This window comes from Diabrotica undecimpunctata, chromosome 9 (assembly GCF_040954645.1).
Source record: "Diabrotica undecimpunctata isolate CICGRU chromosome 9, icDiaUnde3, whole genome shotgun sequence".
Classification (NCBI taxonomy): domain Eukaryota; kingdom Metazoa; phylum Arthropoda; class Insecta; order Coleoptera; family Chrysomelidae; genus Diabrotica; species Diabrotica undecimpunctata.
Genome location: NC_092811.1, coordinates 114,841,187 through 114,865,426, shown reverse-complemented (window position 1 = coordinate 114,865,426; position 24,240 = coordinate 114,841,187). Strand labels below are relative to the sequence as shown.

At 32.4% G+C, this 24,240-nt stretch overlaps 1 protein-coding gene across 4 annotated transcripts in view; it reads left to right on the top strand.

Annotated features, from left to right (window-relative positions):
- The window catches only part of LOC140450413 (band 7 protein AGAP004871), a 602,043-nt gene that overhangs the window by 41,855 nt on the left and 535,948 nt on the right, over positions 1-24,240 (top strand). For 3 of the 4 annotated variants that reach the window (XM_072544033.1, XM_072544036.1, XM_072544035.1), the window contains exon 1: positions 13,908-14,034. The exons of the other annotated variant lie outside the window; for it this stretch is intronic. In XM_072544033.1, the coding sequence (XP_072400134.1) occupies positions 14,019-14,034 (16 nt within the window). In that variant the 5' untranslated portion in view covers positions 13,908-14,018. Of the gene's footprint in view, positions 1-13,907; positions 14,035-24,240 lie in introns of those variants that run through there. 4 annotated transcript variants of the gene reach the window in all.

Genomic DNA, 24,240 nt, shown 5'->3' with positions numbered 1-24,240 from the left:
ATAAATTAAAGGTAGTATAGTCGGACCAGCTCTTTAAGATTTTGTTTAAATCCAATATATACCCGGAGAGTGGGGTGGGTAAAATGTTATGGCCCAATTTTATCGAATAATGCCGCGTATCGGACCATTAGCCATAACCCAGCGGAGGTGTTGTTGTCACCTATCTATGGTTGTCACCTGTCAAGAACTACACTTTATGTTTATAGTTTAAATTTTTATTTAATAGTGAAGTTAATTATTGTAAGAATGCTTAGAGCAAATAATATGGATTATTACAATGATTTGAATAACCCCAGCGTATATATATATACCTTAGGTGTACACTACTTTATCAACGGTAAGTTTCTAACTTAATATTATATCACACCGTTTGTATTTTGTTGCAATTTATTCCTACTAAGTTTCTAACACTAACTTAACTAAATTAAATAAACCTTGTAATCTATACCCCCAATTAGCAACCAAATATCTAACTTTACTTGTGATCTAACTTAATCTAATTATACTTTAAACTACTAAATATAATTTAAGGTTACTTTTATTTCAGATATCAATAGTTTCAATTATCTAAACGTCTGGTGGAAGAGAAGGTTATTATAAATACATCAGTTGTATGTAACCACAGATAAACTATTTGAATATGTGACTAGTATCATCCCAAATATGATGAGGTAGACAAGATGGTTGTAGGGAAGGTAAAATGGTTAATTCTCACCAAGTTTATTGTTTACTTTCCTTCTTAGGGTCTATAGCTTGGTCTTCTATATATCCAATAACCCTACAATCAGCTTCTTGAAGTTGTAGATCCAAACGACGAACAGCTTGTATGGAAGCCAATAAAAAGTAAACACCAAATGGAAGTTTTGAAGGAGGAGACGAATATAAAATAAAAGTATAAGGTCGTTGATGTAAGGTGACCTTAATGTAAAATATATCTCAATCAAGAATTTAATCCGCTATAAGCGCCTATTTTACAAATAGAATTGATTCCTGATCCTGTTGAGGTGAAATTGAGTTTAAAATCCAGAAATTTCCTGTATATTCAGTACCCTTGGCACATGTGAACCCAAAAATCTCAACTTTTTACCTCAAAAAAAAACAACTCAAAAAACCCATTTTTCTTATTGTTAGACTGTCTGGTTAGTACACCACTGTAGATTTTTTTCTACTGTAGTTGCTCTGTCGGCCCTTAAAGGAACTAATATGATCTTTTACAGTCGTAAATGTAGTCGAGGGCTTTTCACAATGTACGTGTTTATATTTACCCCTCATATCTGTAGGTGCCTTACCAGTTTTCTTTAGAGACTCCTGAATCGTTTTTAGACGACGTCCAGTAATGCCATGTAATAAAACAAAAGCTCTCATGCAAACTTGCACTTCAATACAGTTATTATGGTTATTAACCGGACGCTGAACTCTTACTTTATAAAAATATGTTTATCGCGAAACTTGGCATCATTTTAATTTCTTCGTGGTATGCGGTTATTTATTGAAGTCATGGATACAAGACCAGTCAAGTAACTGTTCTGCTCATCTCTGCTCGACATTCTATTAAATTCCTTAAAAATGGTATTTCTTTCCAAAAGTAAAATCTTTTAAAAGCGTTTTTACCGGGAGCACTTACAATCTGGCCCTATTTCGTGTGAAGTTAACCTCAATTGCTTCATTACATCACATAACCTTTCACGACTTCTTTTTCTCTTCTTAGATCCCACTTTTAAGTTTTGCACAGTACTTTCATCACTGCTGTCAGAATTTACAGTCTCTGTCTTTCTTTCCATTATAATACTTTAAAATACACTACTACTTATTTGAAGATGGACATAAACAAAACAGACTCTAAACTAAACCGCATACTTGCATGTGTACGAGAAGAATGACTCGATGGATGGAGAGGCGGCATCTCCATTGCAGGAAAAAAGATCTCAAACTTAAGATTTGCAGACGATACAACACTGATAGCAACATCTGAAGAGGAGATGTCGAGACTGATAAAGAGAGTAGAAACCGAAAGCAACAAGTGTGGGCTCAAGATTAATAATCAGAAAACAAAAATCATGATTGTGGACCACGCGAATATCCTCCAAAGAACAGGCGCCCTAAATCAATTCGAGAAAGTAGACGAGTTCACGTATCTAGGATCTTCCTTAAGCAATGCAGCCTCCTCCCATACGGAAATTCGCAGAAGAATAGGGATGGCCAAGAACGCGATGAGTCGACTGTCAAAAATATGGAAGGACCGCTCTTTATCCAAAAAACTCAAAATGAGACTGGTACGGACACTCATTTTTTCAATCTTCAGTTACGGTGCCGAAACATAGACAATAAAATCAGAGGATAGGAAAAGGATTGACGCATTCGAAATGTGGTGCTGGAGACGAATGCTACGCGTCTCGTGGACGGAGCACAGATCCAATCAGTCGATTCTCGAAGAGCTAAACATTCAGACCAGACTCTCCTCTCAGTGTCTTGCAAATGTTTTAAAGTTTTTTGGCCACATTGTGAGAAGAGACAATGACAACTTAGAAAGACTAATTGTGTGCTGAAACGTAGAAGGACGTAGAGGCAGAGGACGCTCACCTATCCGATGGTCAGATCAAGTACAGAAAGCCACTGGAGAGACGTTTTCCGAGTCCATGAGAGCAGCCCAAAATCGCAAGAGATGGAGAGAATTGACAGCCCACATTGTAGGAAATCACGATCCTCAGCAATGAGGAAACGACAAGAGAGAGAGATGTACTGGAAATAGTAGAAACTTAACTAAAAAGACCATAGAAAGTACAAAAACCAATTGAAGTCTGCTTAAAAAATTTTAATAAGATGTTTGATAGAATCTAACACGTCACAGCATAAATTAAAGAACAAGCATGCACTAGGAAGAATTTGATGACGTTTAAAATATAATTATTTCAAGTAACATGCTTCGTAACCGTTATAAGATTCCTCCATTTTAACGATAACCTAAACATAGATCATTAGACAAAACACACAAAATTTCTCAGTACCTTGAGAGTCTCCGCAAATTATTTACTAGGGGTTTCTCAGCCCCAGGACAAAAGAGTGCCTTACCACCTACAAACTCGTCTGCCCAAAGCCGTTGGTCAGCAAGTGGGGGATTGCTTATACCAGCAATCATTCGGTGAAATACCTGTTGGTCCACGGGAGTTATTTTATTTCCCTCTTACCCACTGGTAAACCGGGTCGGGCATTTCCCTATCCGTCACCTAGGGACTCGCTCTCTAGAAGTTACAGGTTCTCCCGAGAGTTATCAAGGTTATTTCAAAATAAAGCAATAAATCATTAAATTTATTTACGAAGTTAAAAAATATTCAAATTATTGTTTTATTCTTTTTTTGTTGCCAGGGATTGTATCCTGTAAGAGACCAAAAATATTCGTTTTCTCGTACTTTAAGTTGGAATATAACATTTTGTGGAAACCTTTCTACTATTAATTATTTAAACTACGAGAAAACGAGTTAATTTAGTCTTTTAGGGGACAAAATCACTAGCACTTAAAGAGAATGAAACGGTTATCTAAATATTTTTTAACTTTGTAATTAAATTAAATGATTTATTAATTAATTTTTAAGTAACCCTGATAAAAACAACGACAACATACCTTGAAGTACAGTAAAAAATATTTAAAGTTTTAATCAAACACTAACATAACCTTATAATATGAACATTTATAGTAAATATCTTAATACTTTGATATTCTTACCTCACAAATTCACGAACTACAAATAATACCAAACGCACAGAATGAATGTTCCTATCCGCCCATTGTGACGTCATAGCTTAGGTAGTCGATTTCCATTAAAGATATGCCATGCACTGACGTTTATGATTTGCAAGGCTAAAATGCCAACTATCCAATACAATTTTTATCGTTGACATTGCAGATACTTATTCAATTTTCAACCAGTTTATCGCATCGATTTATTTTTTGTATATTTATTACCATATATAACATTTTATTATATTTTTAAGATATTTGTTATTTTAAATTTATTATAAAGTCCTAAGTAAACTTAAAGCTGGAGTTGTTTTAATATTTATCAATTTCGTGAAGACCAACGGCATATAAAAGCAATGAGTATTTTAAAATAAATATTTCAGTAAACTAGACAGTAGTTCTATAACGTAAAATTAATATTACACAAAGGCATATTTAGCGGCGCTTCCTACTGGGACAATGAAACGAAATGGAGAAGGTTGAGTTATATACAAACCGCTTTTAATTATAATATTTAGAATTAAATTAAATGCCAGCACGAGCACATCATTTAATATATTCATTCTTTAAATTTTTGTGTCCTTTTGAAATTCTTTAAATTTCAAGGAGTTACTACAATTTCTACGGTTAACGGTATAGTTTATTCGTCTTTCATTTTATTTAAATTCGGTTTTAGAAGTAAAAATTTAGTTTTAGGTTTTTGAAAAGGTTTTATCGTCGTAAATTTGTTTTAAAAAATTATTTTTAAAAGGTTGGATGCAGCGTTTTACGGTACCATTAGAAACTGGAGTATAACTGGAGATTTTGATAACTAAATTAATTCCATTCTTTACACAAAATATCACAAATTATTCTGAATTAAACGACGACCCACTATCTGTATGTATTTCATCAGGCAGTCCAAAAACCGCAAATGATTTTCTCAGACGCGATATAACATTAGATGCATTAGTGAATTTAGGTATTTATGCATTACAGTAAAACCTCCGTTAACCGAAATAATTGGGGGGGAGGCCGTTTCGGATAACGGGGGCGTTTCGGATAATAATCTTTCGGGGGATAAGAATTTCGGTTAAAAATAACATTGTTTTTTATAATATTTTGATCAAAGTATTGGTATTAAAAAATACTGTTGATTTCGTAATGTTTTCTAATAAGTAAATCCAAAATAAAGTAATAAAAATAAGGAAAATGAACAAGTTTAACATGCTTTTTTAAAGAAATCTTTTATTTTTTTTTGCGTTTTCGTTTGACAATGACGTTTCTCTCTCCCTCCATCGTTCATTTGCAGAACGTCATGAGTTTGCCTCATTCGAGTGTTCGACGAAACGTAAAGCAATCTGAAAAGGACAAAACTTTATGCAATGACAACAAAAATTAAGAACCAAGTCGTGTCCCTAACTAATTAGGCCTACTGTATAAAATTCTTTCCTCTAAAGCATTGAAAATCTCGTCGACGGTCTTGTGCTGCCTGTTGGCTCTTGGGTCGTCATCTTCGTCGTCTGATATGCTCAGGTTGTGTTGATAAAGAACCATATCAATGATGTCCTAGTAGATGAATTCACGTTCTAAGTCATCAGCTGCTAACCACTCACGTATCTCTTCTTAGTTAATTTCGTCATATCCCGGCAAATTGTTAATGAAAGGTTTAATTTCTTCTGTCGTTTCCTTACCAATCTTTACCTTTTTTTCTTCAGGATCGTCAATCAAAATCTTCAAAAATCAAAAGTTTGTTCCAGCATTTTTCCAAAGTTGAAGATTTGATCTTGGATTAATTCGTCTCCTGTAATAACAGATGTCTTAAGAATGCTCCTCTATAATGTCTCTTAAATGTCACTATGACTCTCTGGTCTAACGGCTGAATTAGGCTTGTGACATTCGGTGGCAAAAATCTGACAATTGTCATCATTTTGTGGATTTTGAGGGTGAGGGCGCATTGTCAACAAGCAAAAATGCTTTCATGGGAAGGTTTTTTGATTTTAAAAAGGATTTTACACTTGAGACGAATTCATTTTCGAACCATTCTAAAGATAAAGTGGTCGACATCCATGAACTTTTTTGGCTTCTATAACTGAAAGTGCTTTTTCGGATATATCTTTTAGAGCTCTTGGTTTTTGTGATTTCCCAACACACATAGACATCAATTGGTGAGTGAAATTAACGGAATTGTTTACGTTTTGCGACAAACATTTACTTTTTATTGACGAAATTATTGAAACTCTCAGCCGTTTCGGTTAAACGATATTTCGTTTAAAAAGGTTTCGATTAAGGGAGGTTTTACTGTATTTCACTTACTATTTATATTAAAATAAGAAAATTTGTAACATTTTTCTTAGCCAGTACCATATGAAGTCGCTGCCATTTTTTTTTCATCACCAGAACCGTGATGTCAATGGAGTATTGGGTACATAATTAGCTGCTAATTGACAACATTCAAATGCTTTAACATTTCTTTTAATATCCCTACAGTTTTTATCGCAATACACATATTGCCTAGCCAACATTTTCATCCCAACAATTCCTTGATATTGGCCATGCAACAGCCTAAAAACGTTTGCATGCAATTGCCTAGGTACAAAAACCCTGTTATTATATAATATAATAGTCTCCCGTTTTATACCGCTGTCGCGGCTTTGGGAGTATACAAGGTACTCATTTTTATTCAGGCTGAGTCGACCTGGGGCCTATAGACATTTTTAAAATGTCTAGATGTTCTTGCCGGCGGTGAGATTCGAACCCCGGACCACCGGCTTGCGAGGCAAGCATCCTACCGCTTGCGCTACGCAGGCCCTGTTATTATACATAAAACAATTTTAATCAACATCTAAACATTCTTTTACTAGAAAATATGCCAAAAATTCCTTTGAAACAACCTTAGGCCAACCTTGCTTTGAACACCGCAATTTTGTTTAAGATTTTATCTTTATTAGTTTCCTTAGCTATGTCTTTACACGACAAAGGTAATTCTTAAACCATTGAAAAATATTTAACTGTTTTTCCAGTCTTTTGACTTGATAGGGGTAAACGGGATAGTGCATCAGTATTTCCTAGATTTCTGCTTCCTCTACAACGTAATTTATAATCATACATCGATAAGTGTACCGCCCAGCGTTGTATTTATGGAACTTTTTTAATGCAAAAAAATGCTTAAAGCAGTCGTCTTTAGCCTACTATAATTAACCTCAGTTTTGGATAACGTTACCGATATAAACATAACTGGTCTTTCGGTCCCATCACGTAACTCATAACCTAACACAGCACTCAGTCTATAATGATTGGATATACAGGATTATAAAAGAGATATGAATAAAAGAACGAATACCAGAAGATTGGAAAACGCAATTATTTGCCAATTACACAAAAAAGGAGACAAAACAGAATGCAGTAACTACAGAAGAGTAACGTTACTAAATACCGTATATAAAATCCTATCAAAATCCATGAAAGATAAGGTAGAAAAAGAAGTTGAAAATATAATAGGCAAATATCAGTGCGGATTTAGACGAGGGAAAAGCACAACGGACCAAGTATTTGTAATCAGAGAATTACAAGCAGAAAGCTATGAACACAACTGACCAACGATAGCGCTATTCATCGACCAGCAAGCAGACGATAAAATAAAGAGGAATGAATTACAAGAGATCTTTGAAGAACTTGGAGTCAAGCAGAAAGTTGAGTAACATGATACATCTTACTTTAGAGAATACAGAAAACAGAGTTAAAGTAAACAATCATTCATCGGACAAATTTATAGTAAACGAAGAATTAACGCAGGGCGAACAGAGAAGGACTCCTATATCATAAAAGACACCAAATTTTAGCATTTGCGGATGATGTAGTGTTGCTGGCAAGAGGAAAGAAAAGAGCTACAGGAGATAGTACAGAGAATAGTAAAAGCAGCAAAGAAAATGGGACTTTACATAAATAAAACTAAAACAAAATGTATGCATTGGACAGATGATCAATTCAGGGATGGAGAAAAGTTTAAAGTAGAAGAACGAATTCATACGAATTCGAAATGGTAAAAAGATTTACATACCTAGATGCAATAATATCACGTTAACCTAACATTAAAGAAGAAATACAACCCAGAATAATGACAGGCAAAAGAAGTGTACATGCTCTTAGTAATATATTGAAAAGCAATTTTTTATAAAAAAAGGCAAAAATACAGTTATACAAAACAACTATACAACCAATAGTAACATACTGCAGTGAGACATGGACAATGACAACATTTACTGGAGATATGGGAAAGGAAAATCCTGAGAAATATATATGGAGGAATAATGAGGGACGGTTTTAAGTCAAGTCAGGTCAAATTTATTGATCACATGCGACATTATACAAAGTACATGTATGAGACAAGTCAAAGTTACAGACATACATCTTAAAAGTATATAAATTAATAAACACGATAAAACATACTTAAAAGTTATTTTTAGAATATGGCTCTAGCTCACATATGTATTGATGTACACACCTCCGAAAGTTTGGCTAATGTAAATTCATTCGTATACCTATTGGTAATTTGTTAAAGAAACTTATGGCTGCATAATGTAAACAGAACGATGTTGTGGAAGCATAAAGTGATTGTCTCTGAATCTTGTTAAATAAACATGGTTAAATTGAAATTTATTAAATTGATAAATTTTGCTATGTAAATACATTATACACGAAAATATATACAGACCAGGAATTGTAAGAATACTGTTTTGTCTAAAGATGCCTCTACAAGAATCTCTAAATTTCATTTTATACATTATCCTAATAGCTCTTTTCTAAAGTACGAATATCTGCTCTAATTCAAAGGTACAACCCCAGACTTCAATGCCATATTTGGCAAATGGGCAAAGTATACTCTTTTTAATATTGATGTATGAAAGAGACGTGAAAGAATTCTCAATGCATAACATGCACTACTTAATCTGGATTTCAAATTAGAAATGTGGTTTGACCATTTACAATTAATGTCTATAAGTACCCCCAGCAACTTCGTGCAGTCAGTTTTATCTATTGCTGCTTCTATAGTGACTTGATGGTTTAATAAATTATTTAACGTGAAAATCATATACTTTGATTACTCTTAATTCAAAACTAATTTGTTGGATAACAAAAACTGTTGATGGTGGATAGTATCTGTGTAGTTTTATTTTGTAAATTTCGATCAGACGTTCCTGTGACTAGAATGTTGGTATCATCTGCATAACTGATGATGTTAACCCCAGTCAGTGAATTACTTTTACTAATTACCCAGTAATTAAATACTATAAAAAGTAGAGGACCCAATACACTACCCTGAGGGATACCATAATGGATATCCAATGTGTTTGATTCGTTTACAAATTCATTAGATGTTATCTTTACTTTTTGCCTTCTATTCTCTAGGTAGGAAGTAAACCATTTTTTAGAACTACACCACGAATACCAATCCTCTCAAGTTTTATTAGCAACAAATTATGATCCAAAGGGTCAAAAGCCTTGGACAAATCGAGAAATAAACCACATGCCTTCTCTCGTCTGTCCAAAGCATCCAACACTAAGCTGACGAAATTTGCAACAGTAGTAGTTGTAGACTTAGAAGATGTAAAACCATGTTAAAAATTATGCAAGATACTATGCTTTTTTAGGAATGCGTTCATTCTAGTATAAACCAGAGTTTCAATTATCTTTGAAAACACAGATAAGAGACTTATGGGACGATAATTGTTAAGGTCATCTTTATCACCACTTTTGAATAAAGGGATTACAATAGATAGTTTAAACATACTAGGAAATATTCCTTGTTGAAAAGAGGCATTACAAATATCCGTCAGTGGATCTGCGAGAGCATGAATCCATTGTTTTAATAACTTATGGGAAATCTGATCAAAACCACAACTGTGTTTGGATTTAAAACTTTCGACTATACTAGTTATTTCCTGTGGGTTAGTTGGATATAAAAACATAGAACAACTATTACGGTTTTTTGATGCTGATGTAAACCCACCTATTTTAGTAGGATCCAAAGCGGCAAGTAACTTTGGAGCCATTTCAACAAAATGGTGGTTAAATTTGTCTGCTAAATTACTGTTATCATCACTAGGTACTTTTGAGTTATTTTTTTTCCCGACTGTTAAGTTTACTAAGTGCCAAATACATTTAATTTTATTTGATGATTCGTTTAACTGTCTCATAAAGTGGCTACTTTTAGCTGCTTTTAATTTAATTGAATATTCTGCCTTTGCCAAATGAAGGACTGGCCAAGATTACTATTTTGCTGACAGATCGTTTCTAAAAGTTTTAGCTGATCCCTCAAATTGTACAGTTCCTGCGTAAACCAATTCGAACGTGTACATTTTTTAGGTTTACATTTAAGTAGTGGAAAATGGGACCGAAAGTAATTTTGGATAGTATTTAAAAAAGCTAATGATTTATCCTCAGCAGAAATTGTATTAAATACCTCTGACCAATTTGTTGACTTAAGGGTTTGAACAAAACGATTTATGTTCCTTTCACTATATGAACGGATAAATATTAGGCATCATTGTCTGTGTTAATGCTACATTGGAACAATTGCGCACTATGATCAGAGATGAAACCTTCCACAACTATTGTTTTTTGTGGGTGATTTATATTTGTAGCAATATAATCAACTTGAGTTTTACTAGTTGCAGTTACTCTTGTATAATCATTTACAGTTACGGTTAAGCCATAAGAATCTAAAACATTCACCAAGTTCTGCTTACTTAGTGCATTTGATTTAAAATCTATATTAAAATCACCTGTTAATATTATAGCCTTACCTTCAGAGACTAGCACATCAAGTATTAGATCCAGTTTTGACATAAAAACATCGATAGAACCACGTCTAGGTAGATAAATACACAACACAACACAATTAAAAAGGCAATAGTCTATTTCAACAGCACTCACTTCAAAATTATTTTTCTCAGATTGTAAACATATATTAGAACGTTCCTTTCAAACCACACCCTCTTTCGCATGGATTGAAAACCCTCCACGTTCCCCTTGGTCACGGCAGACAGATGAAGCCAGAGAAAATCCATTTATATGGTGTAGTTCTATTTATGGTTATGGTCGTAGGTTTATGGAAAAGTAGATCAAATGATGAGTTAAAGGAATTATATAATCAACCTTATATAATAGGAGTCATAAAGGCACACAGACTAAGATGGCGAGGTCACCTAGAAAGGATGCCGAACACGAGGACTCCAAAAAGGATACTAAACTACACTATAGCTTCAAAACAGAGAAAAGGAAAGCCAAAAAATAGATGGAATTAAGAGGTAGAAATAGATATGGAAAAAATTGACCTAGAAGGCCAGAAAAGAAAAATGAATAACAAAGAAGGAATTGAGAAACATTACATATCGAGCCAGAGAAGATCACACTACACAAAGAAAAGCGAAAATTAAGAAACAACAAACTTTTCAAGCCATGGGCCTCTAAGGTCTTTAGTGCTATTGTATATATATATATATATATATATATATATATATATATATATATATATATATATATATATATATATATATCTTCTTCTTCTTCTTCTTCCTATGCCGTCCCCATTAACGGAGGTTGGCGACCACATTTTTAAAGGCTTCTCTATCTTTTGCAACGTGGAATAATTCGTCTACAGTCATGTTTGTCCAGTCTCGAATATTTCGCAGCCATGACTTCCTCTTTCTACCTATTCCCTTTTTGCCATCGACTCTACCCTGCATGATGACCTGCAGAAGACTATATTTATTATTTCTTAGTATGTGTCCAAGGTATGCAGTCTTGCGTACTTTTATCGTTCTCAACAATTTTTTGTCTCGACCCATTCTTCTCAGCACTTCCTCATTGGTGACCCTGGTAGTCCATGGGATTCTCAACATTCTCCGGTATATCCAAAGTTCAAAGGCTTCAATCTTTTTAACTATTTGCGCTTTTAGTGTCCATGTTTCTACCCCGTACAATAGTTGCGACCAGACGTAACATTCAACAAACCTCAGTCTCAGCGCAATATTCAGATTTTTGTCACAGAACAATTGTTTGAATTTTAAGAACGCTGCCCTTGCCATTTCTATTCGTACCCGGATCTCTTGGTCTGGATCTAATTCCAGACCAAGATATTTATATTTTGTCACTCTCTCTATTTGCTGTCCACCAAGAGTTAGTTGTTCAATATTTATTGGGCTCCTTGATACTATCCTTGATATATATATATATATATATTGAAATGATATTTAAAAAATTAATTTATAAGTTACACATTAGATAATATTAGATATTTGGTTATTTTAATAAGTTATATACTAGAGAATTTAATAAAAATTATTTATGTGAGGGCATTTTTAAGAAATTAGCATATAATAATTTTAAAAAGTTGTATTTTAATGTTGTAAATATATTTAAGTGAGCCATGTGCATAGGCAACCAACTATACAGTAAGTGACTGACAGAAATTAAGAATTTTTAGGAATATAAAGTGGGGTTATAATAATAATGTTAGTTTAAAATGTTTAATTTATATATATTTAATGATTTAAATGTTTATTCTGATCTGAAAAGCCTAAATGTCAACAAAATTATCAATAGAACATTAACGAATACTCCAGAATGCAGAATTTGACCTGTTTTTATGTTGGAACATTCTGGAATAATGATTATGTCGGTGGATCGAATAGATACTTTTTTCGAGAACATCCATATAGAAGAAATAGAACTAAATCGAACATGATTTCTTACCAGATGGTTCTGGAAGATTGAAAAGATATAAATACCCGTGATTTGGATTCAAGATGGCCAGTTTTATTATGAAAGTTAGTAGAAGATAAACTCATTTAGTTAGTGAAGTCAATTGTTCAGAATTTTCAAGACAGTCAATCAGTTACAAATAGTCCAATTGTTTAATATAGTGAGTTAAATGAAGATTAAAAATTATGCACATTTATAATTATACACAAATAATTATTGAAGATTAAAAAAGTATATTAGAAGAATATTGGAAGAAATTAAAATTATATTATGATTGGAGATTAGTATAAATCAACTTATAATAATTGGATATTGGTATATGGAAAAGAAGAATAAATATAAATGCTGTGGTTTATAAATGCTGGTGAAGAAAAATATATCTTAAATTGGTAGAAGCTGATAATTAGAAAAAATAATTTCACAAAAACAAGGATAACCGAAGTACGAAGACATTCAGTGGTGATTAGAATCTATATAGTGGAAAACAGTTCATTTTGGCATTCAGTGAAAGAAAGGTACAAAATTTTGTTAATATAATTTAGTTAATGTCATAACAATTTCAATTTTGAAGATAGTTTGTTTAAATTTTACATTGTCTATAGAATTTAATTAGTTTTATAAGAGTATCAATTTAAAGATAGTTTATTTTAAATTTACATTGGCTAGGTTAGATATATATGTGTGTTTCATAATAGTTATAATAAAGATAATTTAAAAAAGTACTTACAAACTAATTCTTTGAGAACCGCGATAAAAACCCTATATTATTAAAATACTCATTGCTCATCATTCAAACAAACAATACATCATAACAATATATATATATATATATATATATATATATATATATATATATATATATATATATATTTGACTGAAATTTTGTAGAAATTTCATCACAAATTCTTAGAAAAATATGTACAAATAAAATTGCTTAAAAATCTTTAAAATAAACAAATAAAATCTACTAATATACAACACAATGATTCGATAATCAAGAGAAGTCTATATACTCTAATATACTAGAAGATTTAAGTATTTTTAATAAAACGTCGATATACTATACGAGCCTTAAGATCTTTTATAGTCCGTTTATTAATTAACTTATATTTATAAGGAGATTGTAAAACGCAATAAATAAATAAAAAATGACATTTAACCATATAAAACAATTTACCATTTTCCCGTTTTTATCTGTTGATTAGATACCGTTAAATGTTAAGTTAATTTGATTAGCTGAACTGTTACGTGAATAAGTTTAAGTAGGACAAAAATTAAAAACAATGACTTCCGCCTACACATTCCTCTTAGATTTGATTTTCAAAAATCAGAAGGCGGCAACATCGTGCACTTTCGCTATATAGCCGAGAGCTTTCGAGAGCTTGTGCAAGTTGCAGAAATTCGGAACAACGGCAGAGCTTTTACGCTACGCTATCGCAGCTTTCGCGAGCCAGTGTTGTCCTGGGTGCCAACGTGAACCATGTTATCGGTCGGGAGCTTTTGATGAGAGGTGTAAATCGGGTGAAACGAAACAAACATGCCAAAACAAGAAGGTCAGTTACCTTTAAGGTGTTTATTTTGTTTATTCTTAATGAAACTATTTTTGAGCATTTTTCTTTAATATTTAAATACTTACATTTAAATAGTACAAAAACGTTTAATACAAACTTACCGAAACGTCTTTTTGGATTGCATGCATGTAAAGATATAAGGTTTATCTGAATTTCAGAAAAATTTATAGTATTTTGTGGTTCGTTACATTAATATCATTACAAAACCCGTCGTATATTTAACAATTTATACTTTTTAGTATGGGTAAATAGAAAATAAAAGGGGTAACATAACTACGACTGTAGCGGTGAAGTCTCAAATATTTGAAAATCTTTAGTTACATACTTACAAAAATAAATGGTTTCTTTTTTTTTTATTTAGAAAATCGCATCGACCAAATGGCCATTAGCGAAAAATTAATGGATTACATTAGGTACAATTACTGCATTACAATTTGGTTTATTAAATATTGTGGTACTTATTAATGTCTTTCAAGAAATTCAGAGTATTGTTAAAGTTGTTACTTCGTTGTTAATTGTAGAGGGGACATTCACATAGTATGGTGCATTATTGTTAGTGTCGTATTACACGTTTTACATCGCGGCGGTTTGCACTTTTTAATTAAGTAATCATGTGTTAACCTAGTATGTCCGAGTCTGAGGCGCGTTTCTAGTATTCCTTGGCTTCTTGACGTAGGTAACATATTCCATGTCTCTATGCTGGGTTTCACTTGTTTTAATTTTGAATTCGACACATTCCATTTATTTTTCCACGCACTTAAGATTGATTTTTTTATATACGCTTTTATATCCGTTGATACCAATGTGTTAACGATTTCGGAAACGTCACTCACTATCGCGTCTTTCTTACTATGGTCAGCAGTTTCGTTGCCTTTTATTCCTATATAGGATGAGATCCAGATAAAATTTATTTCATTATGATTGATATTAGCCTGAAGAAGGACCGTTTTATTTTTTTTAAAGCGGGTTTTTTGGATACAGTTGTCGGATGCTTTGTATGACGCTAAGTGAGTCTGTTAAGATAATATATTTGCAGTTTGTTGTCAGATTGATTGGTTCTATGGCACGATAGAGAGAATACAGTTCAGCTGTATAGATAGTACTAACATTAGATAGTTTGAATTTAAGGATCTTTTCCAGAGTTACTACAGACGCTCCCATACCTTCGGATGATTTTGAACCATCAGTGTATATCTGAGTATGATTTTTATAACGACTAAGGATTTTTCTAAAATGGGAAATAATTAAATCATGATTAGTGGAGTTTTTGTAAAATGACGTAAGTTCAAAGTTATATAATGGTATGTTTTAAATCCAAGGTGGATTATGGTCATATCTGTAGGAGAGACCTTCAAGTATGACAATATCAAACAGATGCAAATGGTCTTTGATTCTTTTATAGAAAGGTTTAACAGAACGGTGATTTGCATTGAGGTTTGGAAAATTATCAGTAAAAGTATTTCTATAGACAGGATTTTTTGCATTATCCATAATTTTTGTTTAATCATTTAACGACAATTCGAATAGTGTCAAGCTTTTTAAGTACTGATTTCAATGCTGAGTCGTAAGGTATAGCCGCGTAGTCTAGCTGTGATTGTATAATAATTCTGTATATAATTAATAATGTACTCCTGTCTAAACCCCAATTCTTGTGTGCTAGAATCTTTAGTAACATTTACATGTTTGTAACATTTACATGTTAGATTATTGATATGTTCTTTCCAATTTACCTTTCTTTTAGCATTTAACATTTACATGTCTGTAACATTTACATGTTAGATTATTGATATGTTCTTTCCAATTTACCTTTCTGCCAAAAGTAACTCCTAGCAATTTTAGCGAATCTTTTTGTTGTAGTGATTGGTTTTCTAGATATAATGAGATTGGTGTACTGACGTTGTTTTTAGAAAATACTATATGTTTAGTTTTAGTTGTTGAAAAGAAAAATCCAGTTTCCTGTGTCCATTTTTCAATATCTAACAAGAAACTCCGAGCAAGTTGTGAGAGGTTGTTTAATTTTTGCTTTGACCAAATATTACGAGATCGTCAGCATATAAGCGGCCTTTAAGTAGAAGTTTTAAATTTCGTAGAACATCATTTATGGCGATTATAAATAGCGTAGAACTTACAGGAGATCCCTGAGAAATTCCATTTTGTAATTCCACTTTTGACGACAAGTTATCATTTACTCTAACTTACATATACCTTTTATATAAGAAGTTTTTTATAAATGCAAGGCAGTGTCCTTTAATTTCTAAATCGTACAGTAATCTGATGATGCGCTGGCGCCTAGCTGTATCAAAGGCTCTTTCAATGTCGAAGAATATTCCAATACATTTTTATTAAGGGAGAAGGCTTCATGTACACTGCTTTCTAGGTCTATAATATTGTCTAGAGTTGATCTATTTTGTCGGAAACTACTTTGTTCTGGAATAATAATATTTCGATCTTCAAGTGTCCAGAGGAGACGACGGTTGACCATTTTTTTAACAGTTTGCATGCATGTTAGTGCAATTGGTCTATAAGACTCAGAATCTGTTTTGGGACATTTTGGTTTTAATATTGGTATTATAATAGAATCTCTCCACGCTGTTGGAAATGTCTGTTCTGTCCAAATATTATTATATTATTAAATATGTTAAGTAGATGATTGCATTCTGCATTCTCAGGTAAATGATTAAGAAAACCCATGGGGATATTATCTGGACCCTCACTAGTCTCTTTTAATTAGTTTAATGCATATTTGTATTCATTTATATTAAATTTGGAGTTTAAAGCATCTGTGTTATCTACAAACGGTATAATTACATTGCATTCTTCGTTCTGTTTAAAGTTGATAAAATTATTATTATAATTCTCTCGTGTACCGCATGGATCTTTCTTAGGTTTTTTTATACTGATGTTCAAGCTGTAAAATATGTCGCATATTTTACGATTAATAAAATTATCTGAGTATATCTTCTTGTAAGGTTCATAAATAACAGTGAGTGTGTAGTGTGAAGGTAAATATTTGCTCGATGACTGCCTTCACCAAATTTATCTATACCATATATATTAACATAAGATTAATGTTATTTTTATTTTGTAGTTCATCTAAGAGGGAAAAAAATTAAAGCCTCTCGCTCTAGTGGCAGAGGTAGCTTCAGAAGTTCTAAAACAAATCTTTGAATGTATCTGTAGAAAATTTTTAAACCCAGCCATTTCAGCTGACTTTTTGTTTTCAGAAAACCTATGTTTATTACCAGTCCTCTTCGCAAGCTCGTAGGCTATTTCACAAATGATTTTCGTCGCCATGCCGAATAGTCGGTCTTTCATCTTTAACACATATTCCTTTAAGTTGTCTACAATTCTATGGCAATATTGTAGTGACTCGGCCAAGGCTTTTCGGATAATATGTTGCCTAAAAGAAATTATGGATAATGTTCTGACATCTCTCTTATAAATAAAATAGTCTACATTTAGTTCACTTACTAACACGTTACGATTTTCAGCCCTTTTTTAAGTACTTAAGAGCAGCAACCACTATTTCTGTAAAAATGATATAGCTACATTTGATTATTATAAAAAATATTCCTGTATACTCAAAACTTTATTAAGCAAGGGTATAATGGTCCCCGGAATCCAACATCATGAAATAAATAGAAAAAATGCCTTTTTAAAAAAAATTAACCTACTTTAATTAAAAGGCCTAAAAACACAACTTTTGTAAGCACGAAATAAGAAATATTACATGTGTTTTTCTAGGCCATATTAAAACTAGGCAATGTTAATATGTGTCAATGATCTTTGCAGCCGAGACACGTTAATTTAAATAAAAAAAAAACTAGGCTATAATGCTTCGCAAATCTTCACAGCTTCGTACATAAGTGGCACTAGTAGTACTGAATATAATAAAGAAAGCTAAATGGCGGTTTTATGAAAATTATGGGAAATATGTTGGTGGACCATTTTACCCGACTTTTCCCTACATTGATACTTTAAACTTTAATTCAACTTCACACATCACTCTCTAAGGTACAGCAATTTACCTAAATGTTTAGATTTGCACCTTGTTGTGTTTCTCGGTCACATTTAATTTTGCCCTTCACCAATAATGTTAATAGTTAATTTACCACTAATCAGAATAAATAATTTCGCATAATTTAATTTTCATTTTCACTAAAATTAATTTATCAATCTACAACCATCACACTTGAAACAATATGTCACACACTGATATACACTTTCATACATAATTAATTAAGTATGCTTTTAATTAAGTATTTAAGAAGATTAAATGATCATGACGATAATGATGAATCTTTTATTAGTGTTAGATTTTAAAAATTTACTCGTTATACTGTATTATTTTTTAAGAAAATCCAGTTCAGTTCATTAAAACCTTAGTTTTACAATACGATGATATCTCGCCTCTGCTTTATCTCCAACTTAATTTCCTGGAATTTCTATGTGTGGCGGCATGTATATTAGAATTATAATTTACCGTTAGTAAGGACACTTGGTGAACAAAATGGTTGGATTTGTCACACTGACGGTTTATTACGTACTTACCTTTCTTACTTGAATTAAATCAAACTGCATGGTTTGAATTAGAATTCCTTATAGCGAATATAATTGCCTGGTATATGCCGTATAACGTATATGTATATGTATGTGCTGCACTCTTCTGGAAGACAGAATTTTAGTGTATTTGCCACATAATGATTTTCTTGATAATATGATGTTTTAGTACATGAAATTAAAATAATTATATTTCAATGTTCACATCTGGCTCGCCTGGCCAACACAAGCCAACAAAAAAAGATTTATAAAACTTTTCTTACAAATTTATGTGAATCCTATGTATTTTTTGATGTTAAAAAAGAATCTGAAATTAGATTTTATGTATTACCTACAGTTTTCCCACAATATTATACTGATGTATTCTACATTTTAGGGGAAACCGGGGGAATCCTGCGCACCTAAGGTAAAATACTTACAAAAAGTTTCTTATGTGCAAACTTCCATAATTTAACTACTGAAACTTGTGACTATTGGGAACGGTATTCCCATAAAAAATAGGATTAAAGTTTAACGGATTTTGAAGAAAAAAATTTACTTTAAAAAACTGTCATTTCGCGCTATTCCCCCCAGTACGGGGTAATTCTGCGCAGAATTAAATAAATCTTTATTCGAAAAAAAAAAAATATTGTAATAAATCAAATATTGTAAACAAAACAGATTTCTTAAAGACAAAATTAAAAAAAAAACATTACAGAGATAATTTTACTTTCGTTATATCTTTCGTTCGAGCTTGGCACACATATCGCATGTATTTAACTGAGCAATTAACTGCTGAGTCCCAACCACTACATTCTGAATGAGCCCAATTCGAACACATTACACAACGGTACCAAATTTCTTTGTCTCGTCCAAATCCACCGCACACCAAACACTCCTCATTTTCTAATGTTAGATCTACATCATCTAATTTATCATCATCACAAAGCTTACTCTCATCATAACGTTTAGACTCAGAATCATCTAAATGTAAGTTTCTAACTCCAGCTTTCTTGCGTACAGGTCGGTTCTTTGCTTTAGTAGCCAGTTTTCCTACGGTTTTCATCGTTTTTTTCTTGGTTTCATTTTTTTTGGCCTCTTCAGCTTTTTTCTTATTATTTCTCTTTTCTTGTTTTATTTCTAATTGCGTTTTTAGTGGCATGGAAGTGAAAATTTCTGAGTGTTGTTTTGCACGTGATTTGGAACTTTTCTCTATAAATTTGGAAGGAAGAAGAGCTAGCTTTTCAATGGGTATACTAGACTGAGTTTTAATATTTCCTGATGTTTCAGGCTGGGTTTAGCTTGCTGGTTTTATTTAGATTTGACCATTATTAGATGGAGTCGTGCATAGTTCATCACATCTCGATGGTCCCGGTTGGGGTTCGGTATTTCTAAGTGGAGTTCTCTGTATAGTTTTATCACATCTCGATAGTCCCGGTTAGGGGTTCAGTATTTCTCGATGGAGTTCTCTGCAGAGTTTCGTCACATCTCGACTGATCAAGGGCGCTGTCATCATTGGCAACGTCGGTTTTTTAAGTCCATTACAACGTGCATATCTGAAACTTCAGTGTGATCTATTAAGCTGAAATCATCTTCAGAGAATTTATTAGGATCTATGGACCATATTGCAGCAGCACGGAATCCGGATATTCCTTTGTTCATCGTGGCAACTCTCAGGTATGCTCTGTTAAAAATGGAAGCAAGTTCAAAATGTGTGATCTTTTCATGAGTATGAGTTCTCAGATATAAAAAAGTTAGGTCATGAGGTTGAAGCCTGTGTGAGGTATGAAGGGGAAGTGAAACCATAACAGTTCCGTGTGTGATCGGCAGTAATTATAAATCTCCAAAAAAATGTGACTCTCATAGTTATCCAATATGAGAAGCACTGGATCTTCTTTCAATGCCTTTATATGCTGACAAAAATGTTTTATCTAGTCGAAAAATAACTCTTTATTTATCCAACCGTTTTTTAAACATCTGTAGATTGCTCCAATTGAGCCTCCTCTCATTAATTGTGGATTCATACGTATTCGAGGGAATATGAACATAGGAGGGACAAACTGTCCTGAAACATTTACAGTGCATACTATGGGAACATTTTTCCTTCTTTTCCAAAATATTACGGATCCTACTTGCTTTTGACCTTCTGGTGCCAAAATTTTTGATGATTTCTGGACCGTAGAAAAGTCCGTTTCATCTAAATTAATAATTCGACTTTCAGGAAATTTGAATTTTTCCATAACTGTGAGCAGATTGTTAAATAATCGTTCAACCTCATCTTTATTGAATACAGAAATGCGGTTTTGACTGGTACCTTCGGGTTTTCTAACACTAATGTCTGGATGACGCTTTAAAAAGAGTTCTAATCAATCTTCACCAGCGATTTTCTTTATCTAGTCGAAGCGGTGTTTTATTTTATTCTCTTCAGCAAATTGGTATGCAAAACGCCTGAGCTCTGATGGTGTGGTGTGATCTTTAAATTTTCCCAACGTAAGCGCATTTTGGTATCTAAAATGCAATAAAAACACTATATCAGCAAAAATTCTTACACGGGGTAATATCGCGCAGCACGAAATTACCCCGACACAGCTGCGCGGTATTTCCCCTAAATGAGTAACCTAACTTAACTTATCACTGTTCGTTAATGACTAAATAAAATGCATTATTTTTGTACGTGAAATTATCTATACATATAAAGCAAAATAATCACTGAATAGTTTTAATGAAAATTAGTAACAAAAGCACTTACCGCTTGTTAAAGATTAGTCGAAAATTACATCAAAGTCTTGAAAAACAAACAATCTGTGACTTTGTCTAAACCAATACTACGAGTGCAGTCATATTACAAACATGTGGTCGGCTAGCAAATACGAGACGGCGCAATGTGTTGAATGTTGCAATACTTACGCCATGTTGCCAACATACTGATGCGCGATATTCCCCCGTGCGCGGTATTCCCCCGGTTTCCCCTAATAATTAAAAAAGACAAAACTTCTGAAATACATTAAAATAATACATTATTAGAATAATACGTTTTATTTAATTCTCTTATAATAGTATAGGTATGTACAATCATTTCAGGAGTCAATGCTTTTGTATTTTCTTTTTATTTTTCTGTATGACAAAACAAAATTAAAAAAGCTATATTTAATAATTTTTTTATATTGTACTTTTACTTGAACCTTTTACTATTTTTTGGTATCTTCATATTTTTCACCTAACACACTGGGCGTAAATTCCTCATTTTACGCTCTAATTTTTACTCACTACTATAATCAGAGTCAATTTTTTAAAACAGTTAACAATTTATGTTTGAAATAAAGTATTTTCCTATTTTTTATATTTAAACATTAAAAAAATAGATATAAGTTAGCCCAGAGTAACATTTCAGAACGTTTTTAATTTGAATAGTTACGAAAACAATGACTAGGATGGTAAAAATATAGTAAAAATCTACTAAAATGCTTTATAGAGCACTTTTGTATTTCCAAAATCCTTTTTTCATTTAGCTAGCGTGAATGCGTAGCTTGTTGAATGTTTCCCATTAACTGTGGCTTGGTGAGTAAAACATTATGAGGGTGGATAAAATTCAGTAAAAACCTGTCAAGCAATTTATATTTTCAGTTACAAGTGGAGTATAATAAAATTTGAACAATAGATTTTTTATCACCTTAAATATTAACCCAACAGGATTAGCGACTTCTCATAATGAGTAGCTAAGGGGCAAATAATTACTAGTGCGGTAATATGTTCGTAAAAACCTAGCAGAACACTGTGGTATATCATAAATATTTTTTTGGAATTCTACTAGCTTTAACCGTATGCCAGCAGAATCGCTCCCTTTAAGGGTGGTTTGGTGGTGAAAAATTATTATGGTGGTAATAAATTAGTGAAAAATGGGTAAAAAAATATTACGTAGGTTAAATTGGATTTCGTTCATTTGTCCTCGCTAGCTTAAAGTTCCTTTCGGTCGTATTTGATTCGCAGTTTAAATACAATAATTTTAACAAACGAATTCGTTTGTTCGTTTGTGTTCGCTTTGATTTAAATAGCTTGACATAATAATATACATATAATATTCTCTGGAAAAAGTTATTTTTATTGTACAGACTATTTTAATTAAGTTGTTTTCGATAGATCTAGATTATATGAGTCTATATATACACTTTCAAGGCTTTACCGTTGCACGGAAAAACAATACACAGATTAAATATAAAAGTATCTGTGAATTGCGCCTAACAAATCAAAGTTAATCGATAATGTTTTGTCCGTTCTTGCGTCGTAAACAAATAAATACAAAGTAGAATATTGCGTGTATTTGTCTACAAACACGTGCATTACCAAGGGCCTTTTTTAATTTGGACAGATTTGTTTTATAAATAATTAAAAAAAAAACACTTCAATTTAATTTTGTTGTAACAAATTTATGTTTATTTTTATTGGATGTGAATTGTTATATGTCTACATTTTCTTATATTAAAATTATATAATTTATGTAAAATATTCCTTTAACACGTTCCATGCTAATCACGCCTATGAGCGTCAAGATATCGCTTCAATCACATGTGAGTTTTTAAGATACCTATGTTTTGTATTGTCTACCGTAAATACCCTTGTGTATAAAAGTTTACTTATTGGAGCAGTTTGTAGAGGAAACTATCTGCTAACCTATTTATCAAGCGGTTCTCAAAAACATTTTCTACCTTTCCTTATACTACCAATAGTTCTATAGTTCCCGTTCCTATGGCTAAAGTAATTTAAGTATTCTCGGCTTACTTTTTTTATTAGCCTGTCGTTTATATGAAGCTGTTTCAGAAGTGACAGGTTGGTCCTGCCAAACAGACCACGGCATTTTATATACATAATGTGAAATACTCTGTCTATGACCTTATTATTTCTTTTTCTCTTTTTAGAATATTTCCATTACCTTGTTCAATTTCACTTGTGTTTCGGTAATTTCTTCTCGGGTGCTGTATTAAATCAAATTATTTTCGATTTGCTTCGTAAATTGGTGTTAAAATTTTTTATTGTTTCTGGTAAAATTATTCAAAGAAAAGCAGTAGCAATTATTTCAAGTAAACTAAGCATTGATATAAAGGCTTCTAGTTCTTAGCTTCTAGGCTTGAGAAATTTAAAAGCAATAACATCGTGGCTTTAAATTTATATATGACGAAACAGCTGCGGAAAATTACTTAGTGGTTTCTGATTGAAAGGAAACTGATTAAAAAACCTGCTCAATTTATTGAAGCGATACTCACCGCTAGATATTTTAACGCAGATGAGTCGGGATTATTTTTATTTTGACGAAAGCATTATCTAAAATAACTTATACCCTAAGAGAAGAAATGATCACTGCAAGTAAGGCTTTCAAAGATGGACTCACAATAATTCTGTTTTGCATTAACACTATGAAAATAAAAAATAAAGAAAAGCCACCGGTAATCAAAAAAGAAAATGTTTTCTCCAAGTACAAAAACTAATTTATAAAATTATTTAAATTTAAATTCTGTATATACATGGCGTCGTCTACTTCGTTCCTCCAGGATTTTCGGGGTCGCCCTGGTTTCCTCGTTCCTATGGGACTCCATTCGGTTATTCTCTTTATCCATCTGCTGTCACTAGTTCTTCTTACATGTCCCTACCACTTAA